Below are 24,323 nucleotides of genomic sequence, written 5' to 3' on the forward strand. Positions count from 1 at the left end.
CGGCTTACCACTTCCCAAGGTGCCCCTCACTCGCCCAGGCCCTGGCCAGCCGCCCCCTGTCGAAGAAAGAAACACACCAAAGCCGCCCCGTGTTGAAGAAACACACTTAAGCAGCAGGGTTGCGCTACACAAGAATGCAACCCATCCAGAAACCCGCGGCGTGCGGGTGGCGCTGGCCCTCTTGGCACACGACCAGCTTGATGATGTCAGCAGCACACCAGCCGACCAGCGCGTCTGGAGCGCAGAGCGCATCACACCCGCATCATCGACACCGCCCATGGGTAGCTCACGTGATGCGCGTATCAGTTGGTTCCATCTCGCTCTTAATATGCAATCTCAGCACTGCGCCACACTCCCGGATTTGTGTGCTGGCTCCAGTGTGAATGTGTCTGACCACTGGCGCCACACCGCCATTGACCTGCCCGTTGCTCGACACGATGGCATGGCACGGCATGACTTGCAGCACTGGCGTCCCATCGCATTGACCTGCATTGACAAACATATATCCGTGCCGCCTGTCGGCAAACAATGTCGCACCTAGCAAGATGACAAAGGTCGCGTATCAAATAGCCGCCGCGTTCCACACCTCGCCTTCCGGCGTTGACACACGCACTGTGGGCACGGGAACAACCGCAATGCGGGCCAATGATGAAAAGAGCAAAACCAAATACACAACGTTTGAACAATCGGTAACATCGAGGAACCCAAAACCCAAAACCCAACTAGCCCCAATCACACTCTGGTGCCAGCTGGCCGCCGCCTAGCAAATCCTCAGCGGGGCCTGCGGCCAGCAGGGACAGCCTACGGCAAACAGCCAGTTGAGTCACAGCATGCATGGTGCTTTGCACGATTGCATTCGACAATCGACACTCAGCCGGCTCCATCACATTGAACGCCATATCCGCACATGTCCGAAGTGGATGCATCCTGCATGCTAAAATAGAAACAAAAGTAGAGGCACCCTGCCATGGGCAAGTAATGTGAAATTATGCGCCTCATGCCTTACGCAATTGCACCATACGTTCCAGTCCATCAATGGACGGTGACACACGTGCTGCCGACGGCAAGCACTCTCGGTTCTGAACTACTGCATGCTTTGCATTGGGCCGCTTACCCAGCCTTGTGCCACCTTCACCCCGGATCTCCAGCTGCTCAGATCTCAGGCATTACCGTTACTCTCTATGCCGCATCAGGCAACTTCTCGAACAGCGAGTGCGTGGCGCACTTGCGGCTCCCACTCCTATGGCGACTGCTGCTGCTGCGGCTCTTGAGGCTGCTCCTGCTCGTCACGGAGGTTTGCCAACACGCGAGGCGGCGGCAGGGACGTGTCGCCGGCGGTGTTATGGTCGCAGTTGACGAGTGCGCCAGTGACGCACGGGATGGGCTTCCCGGGGCCGTTTGCGGAGCCCGACGTGACCTATGGCGGGGAGGCAGCGCATGGTGGCACGCCACAAGATAGGATAGAGCCATGGCCACCGTGGTCACGAGCAGCCCCGCCCCAAGCAGAGGAGCAGCCGCCCACGCCCACGCGGAGCAGCCACGGCTGTCAGAGCAACCAACGCCTTGCTTGCTTGGTTGCTTACGCACCCTCCCTTGAACATAACCACTTCCCAAACACTACATGCATGTAACTCCCCCGCCCCTCTCACACATGGTTTGCCTAAGCACATGCAGCTGCCGCATACGCACCTGCTCCAGCACCACCAGTAGCTCCTTGTGCACCTCGGCCGCCTGCGGCGTGACACGTGCCGTAGTGTGGAGGGCCCCAATGAAGCACGTCACATACAGACATGCTGCACATCAGTGCCACACACACTTCACTTCAGCAGCGTTCGGCTCGGAGCGCAGCAGGACCCTGCTGGATGGAGCCGCATGCATGCATCACGAGCACAAAACCCGACCGCGTCATCAGACGACAAAGCCCAAACCCACAGCCCCCGTGCTCCCACGCTTCTACGTACGCTGCACGCCGTACGCACCGCGGGCCGGCGCAGCGGGTCGTGCTCCCAGCACGCCTCAATCAGCCTGCGCAGCTTGGGCGGGCAGCGCTCCTCGGGCAGCGCGGACAGCGGCAGGCGCTGGCGGTGCACGGTGATGGCGACGGCCACCTGCACCATGTTCTGTCCGGCCCAGGGCTCGCGGCCAGACAGGCAGGTCCACAGCAGCGCACCCAGGGAGAACACGTCCTGCAGGTGGGTGGTGGACACCGTCAGCAGGCGGGCGGTGTCAGTATGGGATTGGTGGTGGCAGTGGCGGTGTCAGGATGGGATTGGTGGTGGCAGTGGCGGTGTCAGGATGGGATTGGTGGTGGCAGTGGCGGTGTCAGGATGGGATTGGTGGTGGCAGTGGCGGTGTTAGGATGGGAGTCAGGGCGGGAGGACGGAAGGATACAGATCATAGCATGCGTTGCATGCGCGTGTGTATGCGTGTGTGTGCTTGTGTCTGCGGTTGTGAGTGGTGCCGAGGAATGGGATGGGACCGCTCATTTGCTCGGCCACACACGGGCGGACAGGCAGGCAGGCGCAGGGTCGAGGGTCAGCAGGATGCAGGCAGCAGCAAGCAGGGTCGAGGGTCGGCAGGATGCAGTCAGCAGCAAGCAGGGCGCGTGAGGGAGGAGGGGCTCCAGGCATGACTAGCTACATAGATGGCAGTGCTTGACTGGGGCGGCTGCTCTGCCTGCTCACGGCTTTGGAGGTGATGACGTCGTTGTTGACGTCGTAGCACTCGGGTGCCATGTAGGCGGGAGTGCCGGCCTCCGGGTTCAGGGTGGGCATGGTGACAGACCGCATGCGCGCGAGACCTGCGATGCACCGCAGCGCACCAAGCACACCGTCATAAACAAAACAAGACATTGCAAACTGCAAAGCATGCAACGTTAGCAGCAATGCGGATCAGGCCGCTACTGGCTGCTGCCATGCCTCAAACCCTTGCTTGGCTCCACCCACGCCTAGGACCCCTGAGTCACAGCATCGTGAGGGCCTCCCAGGTCCACTTCTCAAACGCGGTCTGAGCCCTGAGCGACGACCCAACCACAATCAACGCACCGAAGTCCTGCGCGGCAGCATCACGAGGCATCGAGCAGGCGCTGCGCGTTAGCTAAATGAGACACATGGGGAGCTACAAGCGCACAAGCACATGCCTCGAGCAATCCGAAGCCGCACATTGCCAGCAGTGTGTCTTAGGTGCACTGCTTGGGTGCACTGCCCGGCACTTTGAAGCCACAACTATTTGGTCCCTAGCCGGTCTACCGCTGACTCGTCCCTAGCTGGTGCCTGGCGCTGGTCCCCAGCAGCCGCGTTAAGCCAGCGCAGCGCCTAGCAGCAGGCGTCACCGTGAGCTTGGCGATGGGTGTGTCGGTGTCGGCTCCGTTGATGAGGACGTTGGCGGGTCTGTTAGCAATGGGTGTGTGGGTGTGGGGCTGTAAGTACCATGTGTGTGTGTGCGGGGGGGGGTGCAGGCACGGCCACGATCAGACAGGGTCGGGCGTGGCAGGTGGTATGCGGAGAGCAAGCCTGCACAACACCTGCAACCCGCTTCGGACAGTATGGAAGGGCACTGCCCTGGACAAACAGGACATCGCAAGCATAGCCATTTCAAACGTTTGCACACAGACACGAGCTCTAGATTGGGCCTCAGCACTCACTTCTGTTTGGTGATGAAGTGGGGTTCGTTGGCACATACATGGGGGCGGAGCAGTTTGATGTTGGGGATTGTGAGCGGGAGGGTCAAAGGTATGAGCACGGAAAAGCCACAGGACGACTTAGCAAACCTGCTACACAGCGGGCAGCCTGGTCGGCACATAATATAACACGCAGGACATCTTCAGCAGACATTGCCGCACGGCGAGGCACATGTGTCATCCCACGCACACCCCCGCACACACACACACCCTCCCGCATGGCCCTCACTCCGCCGCCGCCTCCCAGGTCTCGGTGCATGATGGTGGGGTGCAGGTACACCAGCCCCGCCGCCACCTGGGCCGCGATGTGCAGCACCTGCCGGGACAAGCCAGAGCAGGAATTGGAGGAGGAGGAGGAGGAGGAGGAGGTAGGAAGCGGTGGTGAAGGAGGGGTGGCAAGGAATACAGGCACAGGCAAGAGCGTGAGCCCACCAAGGCCTTTTCCTTGCCCACATACATAGGCGTGTAGCTTTTACCCCTGCACCCACCCATTCCTACGCACATGAAGTATACGCCCAGGCACCACATTTAAGCGCCAGCCAGCACACACGCTGGGCCGACGTACGCACCTTGGGCAGCGGCATGAGGGTGCCGCTGTAGATCAGTTTCTCCAGGGAGCACTCGCAAAGCTCCATCACCTAAGCGGATTCATACGCGACACACACGCATCGCGTGCACATCAGGGCATTTGCCCGTTGGGTCGAAGCTGGCAAACCCTTGCTGGGCTCGGGCCTGCACGCCGACTGACTACAGGTGACTAACCCGCCCTGGGCTTGCTCGAGTGGAATGCCACCCGCACTCCGTTCGTCCCTGGCGTGCCTACCAGGCAGAGCTGCTTGGGGTTGATGCTGGCGGCCAGCAGCCGCACCACGTTGTCGTGCTGGCACCTGCCCAGCACCGCAACCTCCTGCGCGAGCAGCACAACTAACACGTGTCCAACAGCATGTGGCAGGGCGCGGGGTGGGGTTGCAGATACCAGCCCCAAACCAGGCCAAACCCAATGCAATAGAGCGAGGAGGAGAGCATGGCGTGGCTGGTGGGACAGGGTTGTTCCGTGGTGCGGAGCGGCAGGTGTAAATGGCTGAGCCGCATGGGGTCAGGGGCGGGCTTGCCCTGTGCTGGTCACCTTACTTGCCTTCCCTACCTCAGCAGCCGCCCGCACACGGCCTCTCACGGAGCCACACCCGCGCCACGAGGGCCCACTGCCCGCTGCTGCACATCCGGCGGCGGGACCTCCCGAACATTCACAACCTCCTTCAACTCCCCATCACAGTTGTGCTACATCTGCACACACACACACACACACACACACACACACACACACACACACACACACACAACACGTGCACCAACCTGGCGGAAGGACGCGCGCAGGTCGTCGCTTAGCTCCTGCGACAGCCCCGCCGGCGTCAGCAGCTTCACTGCCACTCGCTGGCCCTGATACACGCCCTCCACCACGCGCCCGAACGCCTGCGCGCGCACACATGCACAAGCGAGCTGGACTTCTTAGCGTGCCGGTGTGCCACTCTTTGTATGACACGGTGATGCATTGCTGGTTTGCTGTGGGTGCCGTGCCACCGCAGAAAAGGGCACCAAGCGGCGCCTCCGTCAGGTACTTGCACACGTGCGTGGCTGGCCCACGTGTTTATCACAGTACTGGGAAGCGGGGCGCCAACGGCTCGAGAGCGACGTCCTGCCTACGGTACGCCGCTTGACCCCGCCACTCACCCCTCTGCCGCGCAGCGTCGGCAGCAGCGTCAGGACATTGCTGCCGGCGTCTGCCCCCACGCCAGCTGCCCCCGCCGCCGCCGCCACACGGGGGCTGGCCGCACCGTCACCGCTGCCGCCCTCTGCCGCCGCCGCCGACGCCACCGCTACCGTGTCCCGCTCCACCACCAACACGTCCAGCGCCATGTCGATGTTGATGGGCGAGTGCAAGGCCACCACACTGTCATAGTCCAGTGGTGCCTGCGGCTTTGCTACAGGGTGCGCCACCTGCGCCTGCGCCTGCGCCGGGTGCGGCTGGGAGAGGGACCCGAAGCCAGCGGCGGTGGCGGTGGCGGCCGCGGCTGTGGCAACGTGACTCTTGGAGCCTGAGGCGCCGCCGGCGTCGGCGCCAACCACCAGCCCGGCGGCAGAGGAGCCGCTGCGCGTGCGCGTGCAGCCCACCTCGCTGGTCAGCAGACCGGTGGAGCCCCTGTTGCGAGTGGGCGTCTTGGCGGTGACGCCCGACCGCCAGCCGTCCTTGCCGCCGTCACCCTGCTGCGGCGCCTTGCCGCCCGCGCCCGCCACGCCGCTGCCGTCCAGCACCACGACTTCGGACAGTGGGCGTGCAGCGGCTGCCACGGCGCCGCCGCCACACACAGCGGTGGACATGCTTCCCTTGCCGCCGCTGCTGGCCGTCTTGCTGCTGGCCGTTGTCGTGCTTCGCACCACGGCGGTCCCGTCGCTGTTGCCCTGGCCAGGATAGGAGGGCGGCTGGTGGCCGGCGTCGGGGCCGTCGGCAGCAGCGACGACATCGCCTTTGCTGGTGCCGTGCTGCCGCTGAGCTGCTGCCCGGTAGGCGGCATCGCGCCGCCGGCGCCGCACCCACAGCACGCCGCCCACGACCGCCAGCAGGACCAGGACGCCACCCAGGCCTGCACGCAGCACAGCACACAGCACCGGGGTTTCAGGCACTTTACTGATGCATCCGTCCATGATGCTCCGTCCCGGCGCCAAGCTCGCCGTCACAGTGCGCCCTGCGCTACTGGGTCCCCAAAGACACGCAAGTAACTCTCCGAATGCATGCACTCACGCGACGCAGCACACGTACCTCCCAAGAGCCCCGCCAGCAATACCGTGTCCGCCCCATCACCGCTGTCGCCGCTGCCGCCGCCGCTGCCGCCGTCCGCCGGTGTGGCGCCGTACACGCTGCCGCCGCCGCCGCCGCCTTCGCTTGCCGACGTCAGCACGTCTGCGGGTGCTGTGTAGTTGTTCATGGCGGCCAGGAAGCAGCCGATGGCGGTGAAGGTGGAGATGCAGGACATGCTCAGCACGGAGCGGCACAGGCCCGTGCTGCCAGGGCGAGCGTGTGGATGGGGCCACGTAGGCATGTGTGTGGAGAGGGGAATTAGATAGACTTGGGTGGGAGGGAGGGAGGGATAGACAGGCGGTGCGTGCAGCCCCGCCATTGATGCCCTCCAAGAGTGAGTCTCCAACATCCCCCATGCGGCCACGCCCCAACGGTAGATCCTCACAGTCCCACGCACAGTCCCACACGCCGCCGCGCCCCTCCCCCCGCCACACACATACACACACGCACATGTTCTTCAGCACCACGCTGTAGTGTGCGGGCACGGCGTTCTGCGACACGCCCACCACCGCGCCCGCCAGCGCGTAGTCTACAAGCGCCATGCGGCCCGCGGGGTGGCAGCGCGACAGCAGCGCCGCCGCCGCATAGGCGCTGGAGTTGGTGGCGGGCACGCACCCGTCCTGCGCCACCTCGCCGATGAAGCTCTGGTTGCCAGGCTCGCCGGGTGGTCGCGGCACGGCGCCTGGGGGCGTTGGTAACACGCAGCAGGGCAGGGTCGGGCAGGGCATATGTATGCCGGGTTTGTGTCGGCGGCCCTCTCCTTTTAGTGAGCTCTGTGACCACGGGAGCACAACGCCTGGGCCTGGTGAGCCGCCGCTGTGGCCGCCGGTCCGCTGTGTCGCCTGACCCACATACATGCCGCGTCACGCTCGCTCGGCGCCTGCTGCAAACCCCCCTCCCAGCCCCAAACCCTGGCCAGCCCACCTGCATTCGCTGTCCGCACCAGTGCGGGGAAGCACACAGCCGACCACACCACGCTGTCCCTCAGCAGCAGCCGCGCGCCGGTGTCGGGGCCGGCACTACTGGGCCGCAGGAAGGGCAGTCCCGGAGCCCGGAACATGTTGTCTGAGGGCGGCGTCTCAAACACCAGCTGGGCCAGGGTCAGCGTCACGCCGGGGCCGATCTGCACCTGCGGGCAGGGCGGGCAGCGGGACGAGGGCGGGTGCGTGTGGGTGAGGGCGGTGAGGGCGCGGGGCTGCGGTGGCGAGGATGGAGGGAAAGGTGGCTCCCAGTGACGCGCTCGGGCTCGCACGACTTGCAGCCTCACCCCGTCCCCTTGCGAGCGCACATATGCCACCAGCCCCCACCCCTCGTAATGGCGTGCATCGGCGCAGGGGCTCGCACAGTCGGATAGTCGTAGTGCGCAGGGTTCCAGCTGACAGGGTTCGGGCACATGTACAGGGTCGCCGTAGTCCGATTTCACTTTTGTCGCGCCTCCAGATATATGTAGGGCAATGCTCCGGACGGCAACTGTATTCCATTTACCGTTACATTTCTCGTAAGGATAACGGGAGGCTCAGTAGCAAGACCGCTAAAGTCCTCGTCGCTAAATTTCAGACTTGAGACGCCAACTGAGACTGTATCCACTGAAGGGTCTGCGAAAGCCGCTGCGAGCTCCGCACCGCTTCGCACAAGGCGCTCCACAGCATGGGCGCTGCTTGCGCTCGCCAAAGCCACCAAAGCGAGGCTTATGTGACTGAACATTGTGTATAACTTCCTTGACATACTTAGATCATCAGTACTGGCTACAAAACAGCTAGAGCGAGACCTCCGTTTTTAGAGTGAGTCCCGTCTCAGCCGCAGCATCGCTGTAAACCTTTAACCAAGGTTGCAATCACTATGTGTATATACAGGATGCGACTGCACAAGTCTACACTTGGTCACAGATCGACAATCGACGCCCGTGTTTCCTACGAATCCTTAGCTATACCACTGTATATGAAGGTGCTATGACTGGATAATAGCAGACTGTTTGTTGGCTACGAGGGGCTTCCTACCATGCATAAAAGGCGAAGAATGCGAAGGGGTGGGCGAAGGGCAACGACGGACAGATGTAAGGTATCATTTTCTGCAGTTCACCAGGCGCAGGGCCAGAAGACAGCCTTCAGGCCAGTTTACATACGTTTGGCATGGTGGAAGAGGCTGCTGCTGACGTGTGTGCGGACCTGATTGAGAGGTAAGGCGCCATGCCAGGGTTCGTGCCCCGGGTGATGCTCTCCGACACCGGCTTCCACGCCCAGTCGCCCACGTGGCGGCACAGACACGTGCCGGGGCGCCCATGTGCGTGCTGGTGCGGACCACGGCCGGCGGCAAGTTGCGCGCGTTAACACGGTATCAGGCACGGCTGGCCCCCGCCCCCGCACATGCATGCGATCGACAACCGCAACGAACAGTTCCCCCATCGAAGTATCCTTACGATACCGCTGTGCTGTCCCCCTGCGTGCCCTCACTCCCACACGCCAAAATCCATGTGCCTAACGCTCCCCTCCCCTCCATTACACATGCACGCACGTACCCCACAGGCCCATGGCGCCGAGTCCGACCGCCGCGAGCAGCTGCTGTTCCGCACCGCCCGCGCCCGCGCCGCAGCCGGCCCCGCCGGGTACGACACGGCGCTGCTGCGTGCCGAGTACAGCAACACCGCCGCCATCAGCAGCATCGCGGCGCCGTACGTGCTGCTGCTGCTGGACGGGCACGTGCGGGGCGGCGGCATGGGCGTGGCTGTGCCCACCACCTTCCGAGTGGCCACAGTCTGCATGCCTCCACCACATACACACGACAGGGGCTCGCCGCTGTCCCTCGCCGTGACCTGGAAGCTGCTGCGCCGCGCCAGCGGCCAACTGCCCTCCTGCGCCGCCGCTACCGTCGCAGCCAACGGCCCCGCCGCCGCCGTCATGCCGCACGTCGCCTGCCCCAGGGCATCAACACCTGCAACAGCGAGCTGACTGCTAGCGGCAGTAGCAACCTCAACACCACCAACACCGCGGCCGCCGCCACCAGCAGTAGCAGCAGCTCCACCGGCAAGTCGCTGCTGCAGGTACTTGAGGTGGAGTACGTGGCGGTGTGCCGCTGCATGTATGGCGAGCCAGGGCGACTTCCACGAGGGTGTGCGGGCGGGGCGGATCGATCAAGACGGCCGGCCGGCGTGGCGGTACGGCAGCGTGTCTGCTGTACCGGCCGCCGCCGTACACGCCATGTTCGAGCCTGCTGGCGCCTCGGCTGCACCGCGACTGGAGCGTGGGCCCCTACCCGCATGCAGTGGCCCGTGTCCCGCCTGTAGGCTTGTCTGTGGGCTTGCCTGTAGGCTTGCCTGTAGGCTTGCCTGGGTACGCAGCGATGGATCGGTTGGGAGCAGGGGTGCGTGGGTTGATTGGGTCGGTGTGGTGCATGTGGTGGATGGACGGATGGATGCTGGGTTGGGCCTGAAGACTGAGGCACCAAGGCAGACCAAGGCTGCATGCCATTAGTTGCAGGGCGCTGCAATCACACAATGTGTGTTTGTTGTCGGTTTGGCTGCGGGAATCAAAACCTCGGGAAGACACGATGGAGAATCGGTGTGACACGGAAAGCATGATGTACGGGGACTCCGGAGCAGAGGCACAAGGCCAACAGGAAGGCCATCACTGGAGGTGCCACCTGCGACGCTTATGATTTTGATGATAACATACGCATACAAGAACTGATGTGCTATTGTCCGGCCTCGAGCGCCCCTCTTGCGGGACCTGGAAGGAGTAAGGGCGGAGGCGAGGTCTGTGTGTTTGGGTTGGGCGTGCCCGAGCACGTTCGTGCGCCCTGTGGAACCATACCCCCAGCCTTCTCGCAAGTTTTGACGGAAACAAGTTTGCCTGCTTATTGGCAACTTGCCTTGTCGGAAGTGTGGGGCCCTGCAAAGCATACTTTGTGACGTTGACGAAGCAAGTGGCGCTGTCCTAATGTAGCCGACTCGTTAGGCGGCTGCGAATCCTCAGTACGGTAGGTACGCGGATGCACTTGTATGGATGGTGCGACCAGACCGCGACGTTCACATAATCATGGTTTACAAGCTTTCATTTGCACTGTAAGCGGCAAGTGCACGCATCCCATGGCCAATGCTACACGGCCAGACACGGCATGCCGTGGCATGCCTAGTGGCATGCCTAGCCGCACTCACCACGATTCACCCAACCCCGGCCCCCCATCATCCAGCCAGGAGCCTCTTCCCGTTCACCCGAGGCCATGACCTGTGCTTGTATAGGTGTCAATGTGTCCAGCGGCGGCCGCGTGATGGTCCCCCGGCATTCTGACGGGAGGATGAAAACGCCATGGGGGCGGGTTCGCCCGCGCGGGATGGGGACCCCCGCACTGATGCACCGGCCCAGCGTTGCACGACTTGACAGCAGCGGCCTACGGTACACACTGTCCGTGACCTGAGCCTTACTCTGGTGAACCGCGCGGTCGCGACCTGCAGGACGATGGGTGTTGCAGGCCGGACATTTCAGTTGCTGTGCTTTTGGGTACCCGACGCCTAGCTGTTTCGCATGGTAACATGACTTTTAATCAGTAGCATACACCTCTGTAAGAAAATGAGTTGTGAGCGCGACTGGCGACGCCAATTTCGGGCTGTCCTATGGAAGAACTTTGTGCTCCAGACGCGGAGCCGGAAAAGCATTCTTGGAGTCGGAGGATGGGCGGGATTGCTTCTCCAGGTTGGCACACTGGCTTGCTTGCCCAAAGTTGCGGGGTGTCATCACGAGAAGCTGCCATCTCGTCCTCCGAGTCGAGTTAGCTCCAAAACTCTTGCGCGCATCGACCTACGCATATAGATGCAGTATACGACCATGCAGCCAGTCCCTGTCTGTGAGGGGTGGCCGACATGGACCTCAGGGGTGGCGCCAGACCCCGCGGCAAACCGTCACGCACCTAAACCTTCCCCGTACCTCCCCTTCCCTTTCACCTCGCACCTCAGCTGTTCCTGCCGGTGTCCTTCTTTCTGGTCATGTACCTGCCCAAGTACTACATCAAGCCCATCCGGCACGGCGAGACGCTGGGCTTCGCGCCGGTGGCGTTCGAGAGCCGCAGCTGGTCCTGGGACCCCTACGATGGTGAGGAGGCGGACTTGTTAGCGGCAGCGGCATGCGGCATGGACAGCTGCCGGTAGGCATGGAAGTGGAAGTGGAGATGGAATTGGAAATGAAAACGGCAGCTGCAGGACAGCGGCTTGTGATAAGGGGCCGGCGGGTGCCGCAATGGCCTGGGCCCCTCCTGCACACCCTACCACGCCACGCCACTGCTTCTTGCTCTCTCCGCACCCCACACCCAACCCCACGACCTTCGTCACCTCCATCACCACCGCCACACACAGGCCCCGCCACCACCAAGGCCCACGGCGGCCGCGCGCGCCTGGCCCTTGCTCCCGACACCCCCGCCACTCGCGGCCTGGCGGTGGTGCTGGCCAAAGCGCTGGCCTGCCCTCGCAACCCCGCCCTGCGCACCTGCCCCGTGCCCAACCTGCCCGCCTCGTTCCACTGCATGTTCATGCCGCCGCCGCCGCCCGCGCCGCCGCCCACACCGCGGCCGGCGCCGCCGCCGCGGCCGGCGGCAGCGGGGCAGATGAAGCAGGGGCAGGAGGGCGGTGGGGAGACGGAGGAGCACAATGAGGGATGGGAGGGCGTGGCCGGCAGGCCCAGTGGGCGGCTGGTGCGATGGCTGCGGCGCCGCCGTCTGGGCGCCATGCGGAGTGGTGGCGTCGACAGCGCCGGTGGCGGCGCCGCTATTGGTGGCGAGGCGGAGGGGCGTGCGGGGGCGGCGGGCTGGGCGGGTGCGGGTGTGGGTGTGGGTGTGGGTGTCGACGCCTGCGCCGACTTCCGCACGTGTGTGTCCACTGCGGCCTGCTACGAGCACGTGCTGAGGCGCCAGATCACCTTCATGCCCAGCATTGAGGTGAGGGGAGGAGGGGAGGGGCGGGGAGTAGCCCTGGGCTGCGAGGAGCGGGCGGGAAAGGCGTGTTCAATGAGCGGAAGGCTTGACCGACCGGGACTGGGGTTGAGGTGCGGGCCAGGCTGTCAATGGCATGACAACAACAAGGGACCAGGCAGGGCGGTCCGCAGCTGCTGCTGCTGCCGGGGCGCCTCCGCAAACCGACCAGCCGGCCCACTGCTGCCCTCTACGCCCCATCGCTTGCCCCCGCGCCCTGTCCCCCGGTTGCACAGGCCGCTCGCGCCAACACCAGCGTCAGCCCGGGCGTGTTCGACGCAGTGCTCTACTTCCCACACGCCGTCACGCCGCCCGCCGCCCCCGACCCGGACACCCCCGACATCGCAGCCGACGCTGCTGCCGACCCCAACCTGCAATCCCAGCCCCTCGGGCCGCTGCTACAGCCCCCTCAGCAGCTACAGCCCCAGCCCCAGCTACAGCCCCAGCTACAGCCTAGCAGCACGCCGCCCCCCGCCTCAGCGGCGGCCGCCCCGCTGTCCCCGCTGCTGCGCAGCCTGGGCCGGGCGGTCCTGGGCATGAACCACACGGCGGTGCCGCCCACACGGCTGCTGCTGGACCTGTTCGAGGTGGTGCCCACGCGCGGGAACGGACTGGGGCTGTACCGCAGGTGGGGCGGGTGGTGGTGGTGGTGGGGGGTTGGGTGGGGGGTAGGGTGGGGTGGGGTGGGGTGGGAGGGGCGTGGCACCAGCTTATTCGAGTAAAGTGAGGTGCACGGGGGTCGCGGCGTGTGTGGGTTTGATGGTAGGGCCGTGGGGTAGGGTGTTGTTCACCTGGTGCCGGCCTGTCTGCCCAAGCGCAACAGACTCGCACTTGCGCTCATGGCGTCATGACCCCATACGCTTACGCAACGCTGTGCAACCCCGCCGCCGCCACCCCGCCGCCACGACACCCCGCCGCCGCCGCCACGGCCATATGCCCTCCTCGCACACACACACAGGTACTGGTTCTTCTCCAACCTGCAGCTGGCAGTGGACCGGTCCCTCATCGGGCTACACGTGGCGGAAAACACACCCGTGCCGCCGCCCGATCCCGACCCCGCGCCCTCACCGCCCCCGCCGGCTGCGACCGATGACAGCCCGCCGCCCCCGCCGCCGCCCTCACAGCAGCAGCAGCCCGCGCAGCCACCGGCCGACCCCGCACAGAGGAGGAGGAGGAGGGGGCTCGCAGCCGACACCACTGCAAGCTCGGGTGGCAGCAGCAGCAGCAGCCGTACCAGCACCAGCATTGGCGGCAGCAGCCGTACCAGCAGCGGTACAGCAACAGGCGGTACCGGCAGTAGCAGTACGGCAGAGGGGCCAAACTCCTCCGCCTCCGCCTCCGCCTCCTCCGCCTCCGCGCCGTCGTCAGTGTACGACAGGGCTGTGCCGGCCGCCATCACGGTGTCGTACAAGCCCTTCCCCTGGCCCGCGGTGACGGAGGACCTGGGGGCGGCCAGCGCGGCCGTGTTCTTCAACCTGCTGCTGGTGGGGGTGGGGGTGGGGGGTTACATTCATGATTGTTTAAGATGGGGGGGGGAGGTGGGGGAGAAGGCGGCTGTTTGTGTGTGTGGGGGGGGGGGGCTGTGGGTGTGGAGAGGTGTGAGGAGGACGGGGGGCGGGGGGAAGTGGAGGGCTCGCAGAACCAATTCCATGTTTGACCTAGACCCAGGTACTCATTGGTGGTTGATGGGAATGCGGGCGCGGGCTGGGGTGCTTGGAGCCTTGGGTGAGGCTGCGGCTCCGTGGATGGTGGTACGTGGTACATGGTAATGGTGTTGGTAGGGTCAGGGCCGAAGTCAGGGTATCACAAGTTTGGACGTGGTAGGATGGGGATGGTGCTCAAACGGCGACCCAGCCGGCGACCGGCCGGTGTACGGGTTCCCACTGCACTAGCTACGCCACCCCACCCCCACCTGCCACGCTCTCCTCCTCGCTCCATTGCATTGGGTTTGGTTTAGTTTGGGCTGGTATTTACAACCCCACCCCACCTGCCCACACACACGCACGCAGGTGTACGCCTTCCTGCCGCCCACCCGGGCTGTGGTGGCGGACATCGTGCGTGAGAAGGAGCTGAGGCTGCGGGAGGGCATGCGCGTGCTGGGTGAGTGCCCGGGGAGGGGGGGAGAGGGGCGGGGGGGGGCGTCGGGGGTCGGGTAAGTACACTCGCCAAGACTCACAGGACCGGGAAGCGCACCTCAAGCGAGGGAGCGGCCGTCGCGGCTTTCCCCACCTTGCCGTCCTCCCGCACGCATTGCTCTTTTCGCAACTGCCGCCTGATATCCCGCAACCCTGCCTCGTTTCCAACCTCCCCGCCTCCCCCCTTCCCCGCGGCCAGGCCTGAGTGAGGCCTCCTACTGGCTGTCGTGGGGCATCACGCACTGGTGAGGGCGCGGTGGCGGTGGGATGGCGGGGTGGCTTCGAGCTTTGAGGGACAAGAGACAAAGGGACAGGAGACAAAGGCACGGGAGAGTCTGTGGCTAGCGTCATGACGCGGCCCGGTGATAGTTGTGGAAGGGTAATGGCAGGCGCACAAGGGGGAAAGGGAGCTGTGTGCGGTATGCGGGCGGCCCTGCCGCTGCACAGCCGGCTGCGCGCGCCTGATCCGGATCCATGGAGTCATATCTGCATCCAGCCATGGATTCCCCCTCAGTGATACTTCAATGCATCCTACCTACTGCTGCCGCCGGAATCTCACATGCCACACCTTGTCGCGCCTGCTGTGCTGTGCCGCGCTGTGCTGTGCTGTGCTGTGCTGCGCTGCGCTGCCACCTCGCCCCCCCCCCCGCCCCAATGTAACCCCCCCCCCCGCCCCAAAGGGTGCTGCTGGCGCTGTCGGGCGCCTTGTGCGCCGCCGCCGGCACCTACCCCTTCGCCAACACCTCCGCACTGGTGAGCCCCTCCAGCCTCCAGCCCCAACACCCTGCCGCTGCGCCCACGCCCTGCCTTCCCTTCCTCTCTACTACACCCGGTCTCCTTACTCCACCCCATCCCGCGCGGTATCCGGTGTTTTGCTAGTCCCGTCGGCCACCCCCCATGTCTGTACCGTATGTGTTTGTATTTTACCCCCTCATCCTGCGTCTTTGTGTCTGTGATCTCACTGTCGGCAATGGTAAAAACCCCCTCCCTTCCCCCCATGTGGTAATGACTTCGTCTGCGGTCTTCAGTGCATCCTGTACCGCGTTTCCAAACATCCTTGCAACCCCCACCCCCACCCCCCTATCCTGCCAGATCATGCTGCTGTTCTTCTGGCTGTACGCCGCCGCGCTTGTGTCGTACAGCTACTGCCTGAGCTGCCTGTTCAGCAGCAGCCGCGTGGCGGGCACGGCCAGTCAGCTGCTGTACGCGGCGTCCATGATGCCGGGATTCGTGGTGCCGGTGGTGAGAGAGAGGGACACAGGAGGCGGATGGCGGCGGGGGTTGGGGGGGGTTTGGGGGGGGGGTTGTAAATACCAGCCCAAACTAAACCAAACCCAATGCAATAGAGCGAGGAGGAGAGCGGGGGGGGGGAGACACACACAGGAGAGGGACACACAGGAGAGGGACACACACAGGAGAGGGACACACAAGAGGCGGACGGCGGCAGGGGGGGGGTAGGGAGGGGGGGACGGGGAAGCGGGGGGCGCAGCCGTTCGTGTGGAGGACGGAGTGATGAAACCAGAAGTAAGGGGTAGGGGGAAGAATGCGGCATACGTGCCAGACGGACACTAGGAGAAGGCCTGCGTTGGCCCAACGGGCATACACCACAAGGGCACATACCCGTGTGCACTACTTCGCCGGTTCCCTCCCCTGACTACAACACAGGCCACCAACCCACTCTTGTGGTCTTACCCCCCCCCCTTCCCTTCCTTTCCCTAACCACAGGTGTACCAGTACGGCGGCTGGAGCTGGTACGCCGCCTGCCTGTGTCCGCCCTCCGCCGCCAGCCTGTTCGCGGCGGCCCTGGTCAACTGGGAGAAGGTGGCAGAAGGTGCGGGAGGGAGCGAGGCCGGGGGGGGGGAGGGGGGAGGGGCGGGGGGAGGAGGGTACGCGGAGGGTGTTGCGAGGCGTGCGGCGTGTGGGGTTTGGGTCAGGGCCGGGGCGGCGACGTGTGGGTGCAGGTGCAGTGCGCGCTCGTATGTTGATGGCTTGCGGCGCTAAAATAGACCATCCACCTTCACACCTGCCGCCGCGTCAATCTATATCACACACACGCCCCCCCACAACACCTTCACTTCTTTAGTCATGCATGGACACCATACACACGCACATACACATATACAGGCATCACGGCCCGCACGCTGTGGACGCCCATCGCCGCCGCCAACTCCTTCTCTGCGGGCAGTGTGCTGCTGCTGCTGGCGGCGGACGTGGGGCTGTACGCCGGCCTCACCTGGTACCTGGACAAGGTGGGGGAGGGCAGGCGGGGGGGGGGGGCGGGGGAGTGTGTGTGTGTGTGTGTGCGTGTGTGTGTGTGTGTGCGTGTGTGTGTGTGTGCGTGTGTGTGTGTGTGTGTGTGTGTGTGTGTGTGTGCGTGTGTGTGTGTGTGTGTGTGCGTGTGTGTGTGTGTGTGTGTGTAGGCGTGTGCCGTGCCGCACTCAACAACCCCTCCTGCGCGCAGTGTCCTACACAGGCGCTATCACACACACTCTCACACTGATACGCCTGCGCGCATATGCAAACAGGTCCTGCCCAAGTCCTACGGCCAGCGACTGCCTTGGTGGTTCCCCCTGGACCGCCGCTATTGGCCGCGCAGCCTGCGCCGCCGCCGCGCCCCCGCACCCACCCGGGCGCAGCGACTGGGCGCCGCCGCAAAGGCGGCGGCGGCGGCGGACGAAGAGGGCGGGCTGCTGGGTGGGTGGGGTTTTCCTTGGGCTGGGATTGGGCAAGGCGGCACGGGCTTGGGCTGGGAGGCAAGGGCGCACAATCCTACCTGTGTTAGCCTACCTCTGGCTTTATCCTGCGCACTCACATTTCGCACTGCACACCCAAAACCGCACATCGCATGCAGAGCCGCTTACCTCGGCCGCCGGCGGCAGCGCAGCCGCGGCGTCAGGCGCGGACGCAGCCGCGGCGGACCGGGATGCCGACGACCTCGGCGGCGGTGAGCGCGACGCCGATGGCGGCAGTGGCAGTGGCAGTGGCAGTGACGGCGATGTGGCGGTGCGGGTTCGGGGCCTGGTGAAGACCTTCCTGTGCGCCAGCGGCGGCACCACCACTGCGGTGGACCGCCTCAGCATGCAGGTGTGTGTGTGTGTGTGTGTGTGTGTGTGTGTGTGTGTGTGTGTGTGTGTGTGTGTGGGGTGTGTGGGGGGTGTTGCAACATTGGGAACAGGATACAAGCAGGGTGTGTGTGTGTGTGTGTATGGATGGGCGGACGGGTGTGGGGGGCGTGTGTGGATGGGGGGGGGGGGGGAGGGTGCGTGTGTGGGGGGGGGGCTGTAAGGTAGGCCCAGAGTGGAGGGTGGAGGCGTGCATGTCATGTGTGCCCGTGTCTGCATGCTGCTCTGGGGCGTCCGGGTGGGTGTGCGAGCGCGCCGCCGTTGCAGCTGCCGCTGCAATGTTGCCGTGACCTGTGGCTCGGCTGTGTGATCAAAATTACGAGGATTGCTGTGTGTGCGTGTGTGCGCCTGCTGCTGCCTGCTGCCCGCAGATCGAGCGGGGCCGCATCACGGCGCTGCTGGGGCACAACGGCGCAGGTGCGGGGCTGGCGGGCGGCGGCGGGCTGTGTGTGGGGGGTGGGGGGTGTGGGGTGTGGGGGTGGGGGGTGTTTGGGTATGAAGGAGGGGTCTGTTGTCCACCCCACTCCATGTGGGCCGAACTGCTTGGCTTTCGCTTTCCATGGGACACATAGGGCACGTCGGACACGCCGTCCCACCTGCGTGCGCACGCACACGTGCGAAACCGTGCAGACCCACGCCCCCCTCTCCCCTCCCTCCCCCCCTCCCCCCCAGGCAAGACCACCACCATCCACATCCTGACTGGCATGCTGCAGCCCAGCGCCGGGTCCGCCACCGTGAACGGTTTCGACGTAGCCACCCAGATGAACCAGGTGGGAGTGGCGGCGGGTGCGGGCGTGTTGATGTGTGTTTGTGTGGATGTGTGGATGTGTGGATGTGTGTGTGTGTGTGTGTGTTAAAGAGCACAAGGAAAACAGTACGCGCGTGTGTGTGTGTGTGTGTGTGTGTAGGTTATATACTCACTGGTTCACTGATGCGAACCCCCACACCGCCCCTGCCCGCCCCTATCCCCAGGTCCGGTCCTCGTTGGGCGTGTGTCCCCAGTTCGACATCCTCTGGTGCGTGCGTGGGTATGCGTGTGCTGTGCACGTGCGCGCGCGTGTGATCAGAGAAAACGAAACAGGTGTGCGTGTGTGCGCGCACGTATCCCCGCCACATGCCCCCTCCCAGCTCCCCCCATATCGCTTCTTTTCAGTTAATGATGAATTTAACGCCCCCTCCCCCCCGCCAGGCCCGACCTGACGGTGGAGGAGCACCTGCGGCTGTACGGCGCCATCAAGGGGCAGCCGGCGAAGGCGCTGGGCAGGGTGAGAAGGGGAGGGGAGGGACGGGTGAAAGGGGGGAGGGGGGGAGTTGGCGAGCGGCAGGCAGGCGTTGGGGAAGAGGAGACGGGTTGAGTGGAGAAAGGCGCGCTGGGTGAGGGAGAGGCGCAAAGGCAGGAGGCAAGGACATCCAGTGGCAAGGCAGTCCTGGAGTTCTCCTGCCGGGCACCCCATTCGACCTGGCAGCAGTGGGCTGGGCTGCACCCTCACGCCCGGTCTCGCCCCGCTGCCGCCTTGCTGCCTCGCTGCCTCAAGCCCTCTGCCCTCCCTCTCTCTCTGCCTGCCTGTTTGCACTGCCTGCCTGCCTTCCGGCCTGCCTGCCTGCCTGTCTGTCTGTCTTTCTTGCCCGGTCTGTCGTGGGTGTGTCCGTCATGTGTGTGTGTGTGCGTGTATTTATCCGTCATGTGTGTGTCATGTGTTTGCAAACAGATCGCGCGCGAGGCCGCCGCGGGTGTGGGCCTGGAGCCCAAGCTGTCCGCCGCGGCGGGCGAGCTGAGCGGCGGCCAGCGGCGCAAGCTGAGTGTGGCCATCGCCTTCATGGGCAGCCCGGCGGTGGTGTTCCTGGTGAGGGGGGTAGGGGAGGGATAGGGGAGGGGGAGGGGAGGGGAGGGGAGGGGAGGGGAGGGGAGAGCAAGGAGGGGTTATGATTAAAGGGGGGAAGGTTGTAAATACCAGCCCAAAATAAACCAACCAAGCCAAACTACTGGAGCACAGGCAGGGGCGACACGTGCAAGCGATGCACCTTGTAGAAGGGGGCAGAGGCGTCGTGGAGGGGGTTGGGGGAGGGCTGGAAACATGCAGGACAGGCTCAGGTAGCGACGGGCCTGCTGTGCCACTGCCTGGCTATACAACCCCTTAACGGCTACCCCTCCTCCTCATGAATGTAACCCGCACCCCCCCCCTGTGTACCGGGCTACGACTTCACTTCGTAAACTTAATGCATGCAACCCCCCAGGACGAGCCCACTAGCGGCATGGACCCCTACAGCCGCCGCTTCACCTGGGAGGTCATCCGGCGGCACCGCGCGGCGGCGGCCATCGTGCTCACCACACACAGCATGGAGGTGCGCGCAGAGGGGGCGGCGGGTAGAGAGGGGGAGGGCTTACTATCATGATGCTTAAGAAACGAACGCGTTGGGGAGGGGAGGCAGAAGCAGGGGGGCGGGACGGGGGCGGGGGCGGGGGCGTGTCAACGTGTTGTGGTGGTGCGGGTTTGGGGGCTTGACCTCGATCGCTTTGCGGGGTTCAGCGATTACTTGTCTACGTGCCGTACTTGATATTCTCCCTCGCATGTCACACGCTTATATCGCTTGCGGCCTGCCTGCGTGCCTGCCTGCCTGCCGGGCCGCGCAGGAGGCCGACCTGCTCGGGGACCGTGTGGTGATCCTGGCGCGGGGCCGGGTGGCGGCGGAGGGCACAGGCATGGAGCTCAAGGCAAGAGTTTGTGCGTGTACCTGCGTGTGTGTGTGTGTGTGTGTGTGTGTGTGTGTGTGTGTGTGTGTGCACGTGTGCGCGTGTGCGTGTACACGTGTGTACACACGCATGTGACCTGGGTGTGTCAGTCACAAGCGCGCCGCGCGTTGCGGCTGAATAACCTCAAGCCGCCACGCACGTGCAAACACATGCCGTACATGCGTGTCACACACACACACACACACACATGCCATGTGCCGTGTATGCCCTGTACAATGTACTGCAACAGGCCGCCTACGGCGTGGGCTACAACCTGACGGTGGTGCTCCAGGAGGAGGCGCTGCGCCGCCAGCAGCACCAGCAGCAAGGCGCCGCGGCGGCACAGGCGGCGGCGGCAGAGGCGTCGGGGGCGGCGGAGGCAGGCACGGGGGCGTATGGAGGCGGCGGAGGCGGCTCGGCTGCGGTACGGGAGGCGGCGGCGGTGGAGCAGCAGTCGCGGGCGCTGGGGGAGGCGCTGCTGCAGGTGGGTGCGGGGAGCCGTGACACCCGTGTTTGTAAACCCCCAGAATTCTTAGAACCTCTCCATGCATTTAGCGGCAAGTGACCTGGCAAAGCTGCCGTATCGTCCCACTCTTCCCCCGAATGCACTCTGGGTTTGCTCCTCCGAATCGCCGTTCGCATGGTCATGCGGGCGTGCAAGTGACGACGGGGCGTGTTGGTTGAGCGCGGCCACACGTTTACACCCCACCTCAACTCCTTCCACCCCGCTTCTGGTCCCACCCACAACACACAAACGCCAGCCAATCCAACCCCACGTCCCGACCACAATCCAGCCTGCCCCCAGAACCCGCAGCCGCACCCACTTTTTGCCCCTCCAAGACTCCGACGCACGACTCCCACGGCCTCCCACGTCTTGTATCTACGGTAGTGATGAATGCACCCCCTTCCTTCATTTAATTTGCGCTCCCCGTTCTTCACATGACCCGCTACCCGCCTCCCAAAACGATATGTCATCTCCTCGTCATTGTTTATCATGCATGTAACCCCCCCCCTCCCTGCACCGCCACCGCCACCCCCACCGGCCCCCGCCCCCCTTGTACCTGGCTACGACTTCACTTCGTAAACTTAATGCGTGTAATCCCCCACCCCCGCCCTCCAGATGGCCCGCCGCCACGTGGGCCCCGCCGCGCAGCTGCTGGGTGCCGCCGGCGCCGAGGTGGTGTTGCGGCTGCCGCGCGAGGCGGCGGCGGCCTTCCCGCCGCTGCTGCGGGAGCTGGACGGCGAGGGCGGGCGGGCGGCGGGCGTGGCCAGCTACGGCCTGTCGCTGACCACTCTGGAGGTAGGGAAGTGGGCGTGGGAGTGGGTGTGTGGGAGGTGGTTGGTAGGGTGGTAAGGTGACTCTCGAGAGCCTCAAGGGTTGTCCGCGGCTTGACAACACTTTATCCAATCTCGTATGTCCATTTTACGGTACGTCAGCGCTCGGGTTCGGGTCCCTCGCCCCTCCTCCTCCCTTCCTCCCTCGCTCACACGCAGGAGGTGTTCCTGGCCATCACCGCCGCCGCCGAGCAGTCCCAGCCGCAGCCGCCACAACAGCCCACCCAGCCACCCACCCCGCCGCCGCCGCGCCAGCCGCCGCCCGGCGGCGTGGCGGAGCTGGCCCAGGCCTCCACCCTCCCACCCGCACCCACACCACCACAAGCCACCTCCCCTCCCACCGCAGCCGCCAACGGCCCCGCCACCGCCCCCGCCTCCTCCCCCACCACCACCACCGCCTCCTCCGCCTCCTCCTCCGCCTCTCCCACCGCTCTGGCGCTGTACCTTCAGCAGCTGCGCGCGCTGCTGACGAAGCGGGCGCTGTGTGCGGCGCGCGACCGGCTGGCGGTGCTGACGCAGCTGGCGGTGCCGCTGGCGCTGGTGGGCGTGGCGCTGTGGATCAGCAGCCTGCAGGTGGTGGGGGGGGGCGGCTGGTGTTTGTCTTGTGTGTGCGTGTGTGTGTGTGTGTGTGTGTGTGTGCGTATGGGTGTATCGGACTGTGTGTGTGCGTGTGTACGGTGTAACACGTGCGCGCTCACCCGCCCTTGCAAGTGAGCCTTCCCTACACTACTGCAGTTGCAAATGTATAAACCCCCCACTGCCCCCACTCCTGCTTCACCGCCCCGCAGGTGCGTGAGCCCAGCGAGCCCGCCCTGGAGCTGTCCCGCCCCACCGCCCTGTTCGGCCGCCCGATGGCGTTGTCGGCGGCGCCGGCCGCCCGCAACGCCTCAGACGGCTGTGTGGGGGGAGGAGGAGGAGGAGGAGGAGGAGGAGGAGGAGGAGGAGGAGGAGGAGGCGGGCCGGCGGCTCCCGGGTCGTGCCTGTGGGCGTTCCTGGCGGGGCATCCGGCGGTGGCGGGCGGGGCGGGGGCGGGCGGGGCGGTGGACAGCGGCGCCACCGCCCTGTTTGCAGGTGCGTGGTTGGGTGCGTGGTTGGGTGCGTGGGTGTGGGTGTGGGTGTGGGTGTGGGTGTGGGTGTGGGTGTGGGTGTGGGCGTGGGTGTGGATGCGGGTGGGTGGACAACAATGCGGTTTCAGCACCCGTTGTCGTCTGGTGGGCGTGTCGACATGCGCCCCCACCTATATATCTTGCCGCTCGGGATTCAATGCTGCAACTGAATACACCCCACCCACCCCACACAGGCGACGTCAAGCTCCGCAACACCACCCTGGAGGACTACCTCCTGTCCCACTGGTACTCTGGCGGCAGTAGCAGCGGCAGCAGCAGCGGCAGTGGCGGCAGTAGCCGTGTCGTGGCGCCGCCGCTGTACGACGCCCTCCACGTGACCCAGCTGCCGCCGCCCGCCGCCGTGGCCGCCGCCTCGGGACCGTACGGCCCTGGGGGAGGAGGTGGGGGTGGGGGAGGTGGTGACGCGGCGGCGGCGCTGTCGTTCGTGCTGATGACCAACCAGGTGTGTGGGTGTGTGGGTGTGGATGCTCTGTGTGTGGGTGTTGGGTGGCTGTCGGGCCCACAAACGCATGACTACCCTCCCTCGCGTCCTTGGGTAAGAACAATGTGTCTGCATTTGCAATGAGCAAACTCGCTCCCTCGCGTCCTTGGGTAGGAAGAATGTTCCCCGACCTCTGCGCCCTCACCTCCTCTCCCCCCACCCCCTGGCTGCACAGAGTGCTGTGTCGGCGCTGCCTGCCGCCCTCAGTGGCGCCATGGAGGCGGCCCTCGCCTACATCAGCACAGGACTCACAGCAGCAGCCGCAGACGCAGACACCACGGGCCAGGCAGCCGCACAGGCAGGCGCACGGGTAGCCGCACAGGCAGCCGCGGCTGCGGCCGGCGGGGGTGGTGGTGGTGGTGGTGGCGTGTTCCAGGCGGTCAACTGGCCGCTGCCCACACTGCCCACTGAGCCGGTGGTGCAGGTGCGGGGCCGGTCTCTCGTTAAGGAGGGGGTGGGGGGAGGGGCCGGCACGGCACGGATGCAGTCGGGGGAGTAGGGCCCTGTATTTCGGAAACATTACTGGTGCCTACTGGTGAAAGCCGTCGCCACTGCCTCGGTCCAAGCATCCTGGGCCGCCGCGTTGCTCCCACCCCTCACGCCCACCCCGACCTCCCTCCCACTCCCACTCCCACTCCTCCCACCTCCCACCCCTGTCCCCTCGTTTGGTTTGTTTGGGCTTGGATTTTACAACCCCTCCTGCCCCTTTTCCAAACATCCTTGCCCCCCTCCAGGTCCAGCGCGACGCCGCCAGCCTGATGCTGGTGCTGTGCCTGGTGCTGGCCAGTGCGGTGCTCAGCGCCAGCTTCGTGGTGTTCCTGGTCAGGTGGTGGCGGGAGTGATGGTGGTGGTGGAGAGTGGAGTGGAGGTGGAGTGGAATGGTGGTGGAGGTGGAAGTGGCGGAGTG

At 65.0% G+C, this 24,323-nt stretch overlaps 3 protein-coding genes across 4 annotated transcripts in view; 2 read left to right on the forward strand and 1 right to left on the reverse strand.

The window, feature by feature from the left end:
• Position 1: 1 nt before the first annotated feature.
• On the reverse strand, positions 2-8,447 carry CHLRE_03g151300v5 (uncharacterized protein). 2 transcript variants are annotated; one of them, XM_043060516.1, is made up of 16 exons: positions 8,156-8,447; positions 7,458-7,662; positions 6,984-7,215; positions 6,495-6,736; positions 5,408-6,318; positions 5,033-5,149; positions 4,503-4,586; positions 4,249-4,317; positions 3,890-3,995; positions 3,644-3,788; positions 3,332-3,389; positions 3,045-3,051; positions 2,685-2,800; positions 1,980-2,186; positions 1,690-1,731; positions 2-1,417 (listed from the first exon to the last, which is right to left on the reverse strand). In XM_043060516.1, exons 1-16 carry the CDS (start codon positions 8,180-8,182, stop codon positions 1,241-1,243), a joined length of 2,745 nt encoding a protein of 914 aa, XP_042925645.1. In that variant the 5' UTR covers positions 8,183-8,447; the 3' UTR covers positions 2-1,240. The 2 variants fall into 2 exon arrangements, with proteins under 2 accessions (XP_042925645.1, XP_042925646.1); XM_043060517.1 differs by having other exon boundaries at positions 8,019-8,447.
• A 100-nt stretch (positions 8,448-8,547) lies between these two features.
• On the forward strand, positions 8,548-10,606 carry CHLRE_03g151351v5 (uncharacterized protein). The gene is made up of 5 exons (XM_043060518.1): positions 8,548-8,709; positions 9,056-9,069; positions 9,123-9,229; positions 9,451-9,570; positions 9,793-10,606. The coding sequence occupies exons 1-5, from the start codon at positions 8,663-8,665 to the stop codon at positions 9,811-9,813; spliced, it is 309 nt and encodes a 102-aa protein (XP_042925647.1). The 5' UTR covers positions 8,548-8,662; the 3' UTR covers positions 9,814-10,606.
• Positions 10,607-10,947: 341 nt separating this feature from the next.
• Positions 10,948-24,323, forward strand: part of CHLRE_03g151400v5 (uncharacterized protein) — a 22,062-nt gene continuing 8,686 nt past the window's right edge. Inside the window, exons 1-27 of the mRNA XM_043060519.1 lie at positions 10,948-11,218; positions 11,479-11,614; positions 11,875-12,452; positions 12,722-13,113; positions 13,444-13,969; positions 14,495-14,585; positions 14,820-14,865; positions 15,301-15,373; positions 15,713-15,862; positions 16,346-16,451; positions 16,745-16,869; positions 17,146-17,314; positions 17,472-17,704; positions 18,114-18,159; positions 18,415-18,512; positions 18,715-18,758; positions 18,932-19,007; positions 19,452-19,586; positions 19,978-20,085; positions 20,375-20,455; positions 20,724-20,957; positions 21,594-21,773; positions 21,968-22,381; positions 22,597-22,879; positions 23,109-23,377; positions 23,592-23,840; positions 24,151-24,242. Coding sequence (XP_042925648.1) covers positions 11,096-11,218; positions 11,479-11,614; positions 11,875-12,452; positions 12,722-13,113; positions 13,444-13,969; positions 14,495-14,585; positions 14,820-14,865; positions 15,301-15,373; positions 15,713-15,862; positions 16,346-16,451; positions 16,745-16,869; positions 17,146-17,314; positions 17,472-17,704; positions 18,114-18,159; positions 18,415-18,512; positions 18,715-18,758; positions 18,932-19,007; positions 19,452-19,586; positions 19,978-20,085; positions 20,375-20,455; positions 20,724-20,957; positions 21,594-21,773; positions 21,968-22,381; positions 22,597-22,879; positions 23,109-23,377; positions 23,592-23,840; positions 24,151-24,242 — 5,057 coding nt within the window. The 5' untranslated portion in view covers positions 10,948-11,095. The remainder of the gene's footprint in view (positions 11,219-11,478; positions 11,615-11,874; positions 12,453-12,721; positions 13,114-13,443; positions 13,970-14,494; positions 14,586-14,819; positions 14,866-15,300; positions 15,374-15,712; positions 15,863-16,345; positions 16,452-16,744; positions 16,870-17,145; positions 17,315-17,471; positions 17,705-18,113; positions 18,160-18,414; positions 18,513-18,714; positions 18,759-18,931; positions 19,008-19,451; positions 19,587-19,977; positions 20,086-20,374; positions 20,456-20,723; positions 20,958-21,593; positions 21,774-21,967; positions 22,382-22,596; positions 22,880-23,108; positions 23,378-23,591; positions 23,841-24,150; positions 24,243-24,323) is intronic.

This window comes from Chlamydomonas reinhardtii, chromosome 3, assembly GCF_000002595.2.
Source record: "Chlamydomonas reinhardtii strain CC-503 cw92 mt+ chromosome 3, whole genome shotgun sequence".
Classification (NCBI taxonomy): Eukaryota; Viridiplantae; Chlorophyta; class Chlorophyceae; order Chlamydomonadales; family Chlamydomonadaceae; genus Chlamydomonas; species Chlamydomonas reinhardtii.

Bases quoted from the DNA above. Each gene is read 5' to 3' on its own strand.
- CHLRE_03g151351v5 (XM_043060518.1), top strand. From the start codon at position 8,663: ATGGTGGAAGAGGCTGCTGCTGACGTGTGTGCGGACCTGATTGAGAG. The intron at 9,230-9,450 runs GTGCGGGGCGGC...CGCCTGCCCCAG, and splicing joins TGCTGCTGCTGGACGGGCAC to GGCATCAACACCTGCAACAG. The intron at 9,571-9,792 runs GTACTTGAGGTG...ACCCGCATGCAG, and splicing joins CCGGCAAGTCGCTGCTGCAG to TGGCCCGTGTCCCGCCTGTA.
- CHLRE_03g151300v5 (XM_043060516.1), bottom strand. From the start codon at position 8,182: ATGCTGTGGAGCGCCTTGTGCGAAGCG. The intron at 4,318-4,502 runs GTAGGCACGCCA...GAATCCGCTTAG, and splicing joins ACCCCAAGCAGCTCTGCCTG to GTGATGGAGCTTTGCGAGTG. The intron at 3,390-3,643 runs GTGAGTGCTGAG...CATTGCTAACAG, and splicing joins CACTTCATCACCAAACAGAA to ACCCGCCAACGTCCTCATCA.